The sequence below is a fragment of the Aristolochia californica genome, unplaced genomic scaffold (genome assembly GCF_029961685.1).
Source record: "Aristolochia californica isolate CCGP_79_NKW_82.1479 unplaced genomic scaffold, dmAriCali1.0.hap1 SCAF_4, whole genome shotgun sequence".
Classification (NCBI taxonomy): domain Eukaryota; kingdom Viridiplantae; phylum Streptophyta; class Magnoliopsida; order Piperales; family Aristolochiaceae; genus Aristolochia; species Aristolochia californica.
In genome coordinates, this window is record NW_027182103.1 from 3,544,641 (window position 1) to 3,556,542 (window position 11,902).

At 34.0% G+C, this 11,902-nt stretch overlaps 1 protein-coding gene across 1 annotated transcript; it reads left to right on the top strand.

Annotated features, from left to right (window-relative positions):
- The first annotated feature begins 6,961 nt into the window (after positions 1 to 6,961).
- Positions 6,962 to 7,432, top strand: LOC137962193 (auxin-responsive protein SAUR71-like). Its single transcript, XM_068808923.1, has one exon. It carries the CDS (start codon positions 6,962 to 6,964, stop codon positions 7,430 to 7,432), a length of 471 nt encoding a protein of 156 aa, XP_068665024.1.
- The last annotated feature ends 4,470 nt before the right edge of the window (positions 7,433 to 11,902 follow it).

Below are 11,902 nucleotides of genomic sequence, written 5' to 3' on the forward strand. Positions count from 1 at the left end.
AGCTCTCGATCAAAACAGGTGGTTTCAACCATTATATGTGGTCCCATACCTCTATCATTTCTAATCCAACTAAAGAGATAATGTCAAATTTTAAACTTTTTTTACTTGGTTTTATGTATTCTCATTTTTTTTTTATCAATTCTAGTTTGCAAAATTATTTTAATCTAGGGTTCAGTGCAAATATAATCAAATTCCTTAATGAACACACTTGATTTGTAGTGATTCATAACCCAATCTCGAGTTGTTATGTCCAATCCTAAGTCTTCACACCATGGAGTTGAATCAACTATATAAATGAACCGAACATACTTACAAGTAAAGGCTTCAAACCAATTACAACCTTTCGCCCACAAATGAACTTTTACAAAAACTTAAACTAAGCACACTAGCCTATGAGGGCTAATCCAATATGAAAAACAATTTGGTGCAAAACAAGCGAAATAATATCTTAGCCATTTGATCATGATCAACAGCTATCTCTGCCGTCTTATCAACGGCTTATCTTAGGCTAAGATAGTTGTTTCGCACCAAATGGCATCTCGTATTAGATCAATTGTGCACTAGCATAGACCTATAAAGTTTTTATAACAATAAGCAATGCTCAAAAGTTTAGATTCATAAAAAATGAGTTTCAGCAATTTACTAGGTCAAGGTTAGACTCCCAAATGGATTTTTAACACCCCAATAGCAACTATAATGGCTATCTTAATAAAATGGATTGAAGAAAAGTTTTGCCCTCACAAGGTTTGACCAAGCACATGCAAGTGTTACATGCTTAAAATTCAAGATATACACGAAATATCTTTCGGAAGGTCGATTTGAAAGTCACAAATACAAATAAAAAGTATAACCAATACTATGTACTCAAATCTATGTGCTAGCAACACAAATAATCCTAATTTGACTTGACATTGAAACTCAAGGCAAAAAAGAATGTCAAGTTGGTTTATTAAAATCAAACAAAAATAGCTTGATATTGATAAAATTCAAAATTACAACACATAAGTGACAATCTAAACTATCCAATTGGATTAAAACTAAGAGAACTTTGGTTCAACTACACTTGACCAAGTCAATCAATGGAATTTAAAATAAAAGATTGTAAGCACTTGAACTTTTACATCTCAACCCCAACTAACGCAATTATTTGTCAAGGAGAGAGTATGCCCTTCATAATCAACATCCAAACTCCACAAGTTATTTTAAAATAACGGAAGTTTTAGAGTAGTCATGGGGGCTTTCGCCAAAGAATTCTTATTTCACTACACGAAAAACGCAAGCAAAATAAAACATTCACTAGAAAAAATTTTGTCGATGAAAAAATTGTTGAAACAATTCGCTTGCCCGTTTCTTCCTATAGACTTTTTTCCAACAAATTTTTAAATCCAATGGCATAGTTTGAAAACTAAGGCAATGAATTTCTATAGTTGCTCGGAGAGAATTTGTATCTATGCCAACAAATTTATCAATTTGTTAGATTAATTTTTGAACTATTCCAGCATAGTCTAAACAATTAAATAAAATAGTTGTTTTTTGCCAGGATAAAATAAAATTTTGCTGGCATAAGGTATTTTAAAGTATTTATTTAATTTTTATGATCTAAATTAAACTTTTCCCTATTAGGATGAAATTTAAATAATAAAATATAAAATTAATAAAAAATAAAATAAAGTTACAACCAATTTAATTATAAAAATATGTAAAAATTGTTTCGGACTAGATATTTCCTAATAAAACTCATTAAATACGTGGAGTAGGTGTACAAATAAACCCCAATAAAACTCATTGGGGAATTATTGAAATACATCATAAATATTTCAAAGTCATCATTAAATACATAATTCACTATTTTGGATTTTCTATTATACTAGAAGGGTACAATGATGCTGATTGGATTTCTAATTCCAATAACACATGAGTACTAGTGGTTTCGGATTTACACTATATGGTGGTGTTGTCACTTGAAAATCTTTCAAGCAAACCTTGATTACCATATCCACTATGGAGGCTAGAATGGTAGCCTTATAGTTAGTTGGTGGAGAGATTGAATGGTTTAGGGATCTATAATCAGATATTCCAATGATGGATAATTCAATTCCAACTATCTTGATTAATTGTGAGAATGAGACGACTATAATGAAAGTAAAAAGTAGAAATCATAATTCAAACTCATTTAGGCATATTGAGCTTTGATGTAAAATTTGAAGGAAGCTCACATCCACTTATATTAGATCAAGGGAAAACTTGATAGGTCATCTAACGGAAGGGCTTGTCGAGAGGACAAATGCATTATGCTTTGAAGGGGGTGAGATTAAAGCCTATTACTTGAGTCGTTATTAGTGGCAACCCTACCTATGGACATCCAAGGACAAAAATTCAATTGGGAAAACAAATTGAATGAGTGACTTGTAAAAGCATAAAATAAAGTGAATTCATTTCACGTGATATAAGGTTGGTTTAATACCTTAATGTCATTGAGGTTATTAGAGCAATGAATAGAGATGCAATATATCCTTGGAGATATTATTAATGTGAGTGTGATTGTGAGGCTACAGTTAAACCGAGAATTAAGGTTTGTTCTCTAAAAGAAGGCATCCATAAAACAAGATTATGCTAGTGGTCGTACTATGCTATATCAATGGAATTTATACGAAGGATTGACACTTGGTTATTAGGTATTTTTTAAGCCTATACATAAGGTCCAAGTTCAAGATTCATTTACTTAAGACTAGTGTGAGTGGCGAAATACCAACTAGATGAAAGCTCGAGTCCAAAAGACACTTGTCATTGAAAACTATAACGTATTGATTGCTCAAACCTTATTTTTGAAATTCTCTTGTCTTTTCAAATCATTTATCAACTTTCAATTTTTTTTAAATGGTTAGAAATATTAATCATTTTTTAAATTTGAAAGGCTCGGGCATGCATGCCTTAAAGGCATTATTCAAAGTCTTGCCCCGAGAAGTTCGGGTATTGGGCTAATCTTAAGAGACCTTAAAGGCCTTATTTAGGATTGAGTTTCCATTTTCCAGTCCACCGATCATTCCAAAATTTAACATCCTTCCTATTTTGACATGAAATATGTGGTGGTCTGTTTCTTATGTTTGTAAATGAATCCCTTTTAACTTGAAGTCCTCATAATTGAAATGTTCCTTGAGGGGTCCAGTAGGTAAGGAGGCACATTGTATTTAGTAATTATAAAAGCCTCCTCCGTAAGCTATGTTTCTCAACAAAGAATATCTATTTTTTTCTTTAGAGTTCGTTCAAAACCCCTAGAAAAGAAAATAAGAACTTGACCATTATTATTTCAAATAATAGTTAGTGAAAGTAAGATAATGATCAAATTATCTTTTTCACTAAATATTTTTTGGAATAATAATGGTCAAATTCTCATTTTCTTTTATTTTCCATAGGGTCCCAAACAGACGTTAAAGATTTGTTCCCCTTTTACTCAAAGAAATTGGAATACATTTTGGAATTTAAATTGAGTTAAAGAGTATGGATCCCTGTGAGCAATTGATCATTGAATTTGATAGGGCAGTTGAAACTTTGGTTGAAATCAAACAAGTACTTAAAAAGAGTCTTAGATGCTGGGGGTGTTTGTTATTGAAGGCATGAAAGTTTTTTCTGCACCTTGAAAAATTCACCTCAAAAGTGAAAGCTCGTTGCTTGGAACTTAAAAATTGCTTTGATGCTTCAAAAACAGGTTTGAAGAAGTAGAAAAAACTTCAAAACCTGATTAGAGAAGTTGAGTTTTGTGCTTTATGGTAGATTAAAATGCTTAAAGTTTGATGCAAAGTGGAATGTCGAACGGGAGCTTTTGCTCATCTTCAAAACTGGCTTCTGATACAAAAAATGATGAAACCAATAACAGTGATGGCAATTATTACCAACAACCCTTATAAGTAGAGTAGAAGAGAAAGATATGAGCTAAAAAGAAGCAAAAGGCTCTCCATAGATGAAATTCATCGTGCTGAAACAATTGATAATGAAGTAAGCACAAGACATGTTTAAACAACCATGCAATGTTCCTTTGCTTCACTGTCTCCATGTATTGATAAACGAGATACCACTTTCAAGACGTTTGACAAAATGTAATTAAGTTCATGCACTCTTAGACTTGTGTTGGAAGATGGGCTCAACCCCAAACAACCAAGGAAGGCTCACACATCCAAGTGTGTTAGAAGATAGCATAAAACCCACAAGACCAAGGAAGATCCACACATCCAAGAGAGGTGAGCAATGGTGATGAAATTTCAATAGAAAAAAGAGAATATAATTAGATTCCAAATGCATTGAATAGGTTTCTTTACGCTTATGAAGTTCTATCTCAATTTATCAAACCTCGTGTAATCCCTCGTTAACGGGAAAATTAATTAACAGATTTATGTAAGAATAGAGTACAATGCAAATAAAGCAAATCATATAAATTATATATATACTTTTTTTTTATAGCGATTGATAACATAAACTCAAGTTGTTAACCCACTCCCAAAGTATCTCCGCAGTTTGGAGTTCAATCTACTATAAATAAGCCTAGGGGCACATACAATTAAATGGTTGCACAAGTCGAGTTACAATAAATCCAAACTTTTACAACAACACTACCAGGCCACACAAGCCTAGACCCACAAAGGATCGAATTCTGATTTAACACAGAGCATATAAACTATCTGTTTATAAAATTTAGTCTTTATCTTATATCTTATATCTTATATCCTTCACAACTAATGATAATATATGGAAGAACAATTCAAGCTAAAAAATAAACATTTTTTTAATAAATATAATTATATAAAAGACAATAAATGTAATGAAGCATGTAAATATTGATTAATGCAACCATTCTCAAACAAGCCATAAATAAGTGAGTGGTGTCCTCCATTGATAATTATAAATAATTTGTTATTTTTTATTTTTTGTCAAATCTTTTACTTTTTAAATTAATTCAAAAGATGGAAGCTTGCACCATCATCAGGGTATTTTCTTCTCGGTGAGCATCTCGATTTCAGTTATCATATTGAGACCCTTAAAATTCGATACAAATCGGTCGATACTATTCTCGTATAATATTGACCTTTATCCGGTTTTAAAATATAATAAAAATGAAAGTAACAATATGTCATATTATATACTATTCATCGTCTTTTTTTCCTAAATATTATTTTAAATATAATTTTTGATAAATAAACATATAATTTTTTAATTAACTAACATCTAAAATAGGGGAAAATGATGATGACCAAAAACTTAGTTAATTTCTAGCATGGGTTCGCCAGCCTCACCATTTAATTAATTATTTTTAATATAATTTCCTTGGGTCACGTGAGGAGAAGCCGTTTCTAGTTGGACCGGTCGGTTTTCACAATCAGATGATGTGATGATTGCGCCGGTCGGTAGAGGCTGATGGGCCCACTTGATTTGATAACTGTTAGCAGATTATTGTCCGTAGCAATTTACTGTGATCATGCGGACCACGGAATGGCGATCAGTTCTTGATTGATTTCTTTATTCTGTTGGGCGCCCTCGCCAGCCAGCCGCTTTTATAATCAATACTTGTTTAATTTAAAGACAAAAGTACCCCTCTGGAATATTTTTATATTGTATTTTTTATTCTTAAAATATTAGTTTATTCTAAAATATTTATTTTAATTAAGTTCTAACACCATTCTTATTGCTTGTACTTTTAAAGTACCCCTCAGTTCTAACTTATTGCCATTAAGTACGAAGCTGCCTGTACTTTTAAAGGGTCGCCTTCTCGATTGCCCTTTTTAGAAAGTGAAAAAGACGTACATGTCCTTGTCGCTTTCTATGTGCGCATGTGGGCTTCTCTCACATGCATGGGCTCGTTTCTGAATGACAAGAATTACACGTCGATGCTAATTATTTATTTAATTAAATATTGTTTTTAACATTTGTCGAAGACGGTTTTTCGACTTGAAAGAACAGTGAGACGCGGGTGAGTAGACAGTTCTCATTCTTTTTTACGGTGAGACGCGGTAAAAGAACCTTGAGCCCCGGCTGTCTGCTATCCAAGAACAGGACCAGACATACCCGCGCAGCCTCCTGGATTCATCCGCTTTTGTCCATTTCTATCGTCGTTGAAATCATAGAAGCGCTCTACAGGTGTCACTTGGAGGTCCAGCAGACAAAAATGCTCAAACAATTTGCAGAAAAAGACTGGTTTTCTGGCGTTTACTGATCGATTTCCAGTACCGATATTTATCTGGGTATGGGCGTCGCCGCCTCACGACTTCGTCGTCTATGCTTAGCTTTCTCCGATTCCTGACGGCACTGAGATCATAAACAGTGAGGTTCTCTTTTGTTCTTATTTGCTTGTCTGCTCTTGGATTCTCGTCATATCTACTCGATCCATGTTCTATTGCAAGATTGGCTTTACTGGTCTCGGATATTAGCTTGGGTGCTTGTGATTTTGCCTGATTTTGATCTTTCCGGTGTTGTCTGCAGATTCTTGGACGAAATGAGCAACACAATGAGGCCGAGAATGAAGGTTATGTTTTATCTGGTTTACGATCGAGGCTGAAAGATCATGTACCTTGTTGCAAATCCCTAAATCATTGATTCGTTGGAAGGGTACTGAAATTGATGTCTTTTTCCATTAGCCTTCCTCGTTTGTCTCTTTCGTGAATTATCCAAGTGTTTTCTCTTCTTTCTTCCCTTCGAAGGGGAGAGAACGGCTAAAAGAGTAAAAGGCGCAGCTTTTCTTCCGAATCTTTCATCTAACATTTGTGGGCAAGGTAGTTTTCTCATCATGTTTGGATACGATTAGAAACGAAATCTCAAGAACCTCTGTCCTGTTTATAATAGGGAATTCTGGGTTAGAAGCAATAGCCGTTTTCTTCGGATTATGATAAAGATTTGGTATCTCTAGACTTCGAATTTGTTCATCTTCTTCTGTCTTTGATCGACCAAATTTACAGAGGTTGCTTCCAATCCCTCTATGGAGAAAGCGGTAAACGATAAGGGAAAAGGAAGTAAACTGATGAAAATCATCCGAACTCTGTCTCGATGCAGGATGCTCACCAGCAGCACCAAAAGCTCATTGTCATCGATCCCTTTTGTTCCCATCTCCAAGAGCAAGTCATGGCCCCGCCGCTCTTCCGAGTTGCAGGAGCAGGAGAAACTTTCCACCAAAGGCAGAGTGGCTCCAGAAGGCTGTTTTTCCGTCTATGTCGGCCCGGAGAAAGAACGCTTTGTTATCAAAACGGAGTATGTGAACCATCCCCTGTTCAAGATTCTGCTGGAAGAGGCTGAAATGGAGTATGGATTCGATACTCAGGGCCCTCTCGCGTTGCCCTGTAAAGTGGATATTTTCCACAGGGTCTTGTGGGAGATGGATAATGAAGATGTAGTAAAGCAAGGATGTCGCTTCGCAAAGGGGTATTCTGCTGATCGTCCTGCTGGAATCTGATGCTGGTTGTGTGAGCTCTGTGGTGATCTCCATTAAAAGAGTTTTTTTCTGCATCTGTAAGTCGGTGCTTCCTCGTGTATAAAACATCTTTATCTCTGAGCTCTTTTCGCTAAAGCTTACCCTCTGTACACAGCAAGTACTCTGAACTTTTGGCGTTTGCAAGTTAATTTTCAGTTTTCTACAGATTGATAAAACGACGGTTTATGGTTTTTGCAGTATTTGAGCATTCATAGCTTCTCCTGTAATTTCCTTGTAAATTGGTGAAGAAAGAGAAATTTGCTCATGGGTTTTCTTGTATAGTGGGTCAATCTGAAATACAGCAAGCAAGTTTTACACCAACATTTTTCAGATTTGATCATTTCCTTGTCTTGTAATGGGTAGCAATTACAGAGTAAAACCATGTTGGGTAGGAGTGTTCTGTTTATGTCCAGATCTCTCAAATCAAGTTTCAGTGAGGCATTTTATCAAACACCTTTACCCCACACCATTGCCTTGGTCTTGTGATGAGTAGCAATTACGTATGAAAACCATGTTGGGTAGGGGTGTTCTGTTTATGTCCAGTTCTCACAAATCAAGTTTCAGTGAGGCATTTTATCAAACACCATTGCCGAAATACTCCACACCATGTCTGCAACAATTATGGCTTCTGCGACGGGTCCCAATTGCATCAGGCTGGATTAAGCATGACCTAGGTTTTCTTTATTGGCAAGAACAATTAAATTAATGGTAGAATTATTGTTTAATAGGTATTTGACAGTTCAATACATGTTTAATAGGTAGAGAAACATCAAAGGAAATTTAATAGCAGAAGAAAAAAAAAAAAATTGATCGGGGGAACTCTTTTCCTAATCATCCTTTATACTCTCCCAGATCGAACTTGCATATGTTCAAGCTTTATTTAATTTAAATACTTCGAGATCGAACTTGCATATGTTTAAGCTTGATTTAATTTAAATACTTCGAACTTGAACTCAGCCTCGAAGTTAAAATTGAAATTGAGTTCAAGCCCACAAATTTTAATCGAGTTTGAGTCCGAGCTCGAGCCGAGTTCAAGCTCAACTTACATTTAAAACTTTAAAAAATAAAAAAATTACAAAAAAATAAAAATAATATTATGATAACCTTAGTACTATTGAACAACAATGTATCACAGAGGAGTCCAGAACTTTACAATGGAATATATTAATATATAATAACTAGTTTAATAGACCTATAAGAAATAATAAATACCTCAATCAATAGTGTTTATTTTATTGGCAAACAATAACGAGGTTTGAAGTAAATAATAACTATCAACCAACAAAAATAGCGAATCGACGATAACAATTAGAGTAAAGGGTGTTTTCATAAAAAAAATAAAAATGATAATGAGTTGGATCACGAGCAAATAACCCGAACTTGAAAAATCTAGAGTTTGATTTATTATACTTAACAAACCTACTTCAAGTTTGAGTTCGAGATGAGCAAGTAAAAACTGAATTGAGCCAGAGTTCAAACCAGCTTGGTGCCACCCCTAAATGTGACCCAATTGATCAGGTTTGTTCATTAAACACAACCTAGTCAACTATATTTTTATTTAATGATATTTAAAAAAACTATTGATATAATAATAGAATAATGGATGGTTCATGTTATCTAGTTTTGAAAGAAAGAAAGCAAGGCTTTTTGCTAGAAAAAAATGGTAATTGGGTCCGGAAGTCGCAGGAAGCAAGGAATCTGAACCTGAAAATGTCCAACCAAAAGGAAAGCTACTGAAATTAGGGTCGTCCTTGCTATAAAAGCTCTTACATGCAGAGGGGAAAATCTACCTCCTTTCTATCCCCAAGCACCGGATCTGGAAACACCCAACGTGTCGATTCTCTTAGATGGAAGTGGATCAACTTCAGAAGTTTGCTGAAACCCCATGAAAGCAAAACGCCGTGAGGTCGACGCTGAAAACTCTAACCGGAGATCCGGTCATAGGAAGATCGAAGTGGATTTAGATACACCATTGGCAGCAAAACGATCGGATTGATGCGATGCTCCATCCCTAGATCCATTGGCCGAAGCTGGTCTTAGCTGGTCCAGACCATCTCGGCCAGAGACATTCGGAGGCTTGAAGAGGGCACCGGAGGATGGATTCATACGAGGAATTAGATGCAAAATGGTCGGATGAATCCCCCGTGGGCCATTCTTGACATAAAGAAACCTAGGTAGCTTCGAAGATACCTAATTGTCGTTATCACAATGACCAATTTGTCCTCCTCCTGTCTCTCTAATTTCACTGGCCTTTCCTAGTAGCTTCTTGTTGGCTTATGGTTTAGTTAATAATACCTGAAAAAACGAGTTGGATTGAGTCATCATTCAGATTCATCAAGACTCCAGGCAAGGTCTGCTCGAACTCAAACTCGAAAAAACTAAACTGGCTGGTAAACCGGTAAGAGTTTGGCTCGAAAAAAGTTTGACTCAATTCAGTTTTTATTCAAGCCTGGCTTAAATTCAAACTTGAAATAAGGCTCATTAAGTATAATAAGTTAAACTTGAGATTTTCCCGACTCGCCTTGTTAACTTGTGAATCAATTTGTTAGTATATTTTTTTTTACAAAAAATATCCTTTTCTAATTGCTCTCATCAATTTCCTTTTTAGTTGGTTGGTTGTTGCTCTTATTTACCTCGAACCTCAAACGCAATCGATAGTTCAAGCCTTTTGGGTCCCTCAACATCTAATGTTGTTGTTTGCCAATGGAATAAATATTATTGATATGAGTGCTTTCTCTTTCTTTTAGGTCTATTAAGTTGGTTATTATACATTAATATGCTCCATTACAAAGTTTTAAACAACTTTATGATATCTTGCACTTCAATGGGACTAAGTTCATCACAATATTCTTTTTTTTTATTTTTAAATTTTTTAATATTTTTTTAGTTTTAAATATATTATGGAGTTCGAACTCAATTAAAAATTTTGGGTTCAAACTCAACTCCAAATTTAGGCCGAAGGCCAAACTCGAGCTCGAGTTCAAAGTATTCAAATCAAGCTAAACATGAACATATGAAGGTTCGAGTTTGGTTTGCCTTGATGCCACCCCTACCAGTAAGTACGTAAATAATTTAATATATTATTTAAAACCTTCTAAATATGATAATAATTAAATAAAGTATTTATAATTTATAATTTAACTGCAACATCTCACAAGTTTCATACAAAACTATTAAAAGCATCATAAAACTAATGAAACATCTTTATAATATTAAAAATAGTTAGTTATCCTTTAATTTTTTCCATGGAGTCAATCTTCACCTCTCCTTTAATTTTTTTATTAAATTATACTAAATAAATTAAACAATTAATTCAAGATTAAAATTTAAATATTGGACTCTCATATGTTATAATGACATTGCCACATTAGATACTGCCCCAAGAGGGAAAGAGAGAGAGAGAGAGATAGAGAGAGAGAGAGAGAGAGAGAGAGAGAGAGAGAGAGAGAGAGTCCTTATTCCTCTATCGATGGGCAAAATTAGTGGTAGGATATGCCCTGGTAGGTCGCATTAAAAATCAAGTAACAAATTTTTATTTTGGAAATAAAAGTAAATTTATTTGAATAAAAATACTAATAAAGAAAAAAGAAATATTGATTAATGTGAGCATCAATTATTTATCATTGAAGTGTTTGATTAATTTTAGCAAAATTTAGGGTATTAAACCTTATATATAGTTTTTAAAGATATAACAATGCTTTGTTAGTGCATTTTATAGGAAATGCTGGGAAACCATTTTTAGTAGAAATATATTTTTCGGAGTCATCAGTGACTCATGTTTTTTGTAAACAATTTTCTAGTTGGAATTTTTTACTAAAAAAATTATATAATCTTTCAGGTAAGATTTTCCAACAAAGACGGGGAATAAAACCATTTAGGAAAGTTTTGAATAAGTATTTAACAATTGATGTAATCACAAAGACAAGTTTTCATGGTAATTTTTTATTTACATTTGTAGAATTTAGATCTCGTGAAAGGAACTTTAGATCAACAAAAAAAAAAAAGAATAAGGAAGAGAGAAGGATAAGAGAAGAAAAAGAATGAGGAAAAAGAGAGTTTGGATTAAGGGAGAAGAGGGTTGCATAAAAAAGAAAAATGAGGGCGGGACGAATTTGTGGAAAGAGAGGAGAGTGTTTCAATGCCATACCTCTTAGCCAATGCCTTTATTTATAGTTTTACAATGCCCTTAGGGCAACAACTTGATAAAACAAAAGATATAAAATGAACACATATTTACCCTTCTATACCATTTTATGAAAAATACCATATTTTACATATATGCCACTACTTTAACGTGTGTGCTTTCGTGGGTTTGAGTCCATCTTCCAACAATATTTTATTTTACTATAATTTTATTATATAAGTAAGATAATGTACGAGATTTATTATTAATTTTTATTTATTTCCCTAAAAAAGAAGGCACTAACCGGTCCATTTAATTTTTTTTGGAAA

Bases quoted from the DNA above. Each gene is read 5' to 3' on its own strand.
- LOC137962193 (XM_068808923.1), top strand. From the start codon at position 6,962: ATGGAGAAAGCGGTAAACGATAAGGGAAAAGGAAGTAAACTGATGAAA.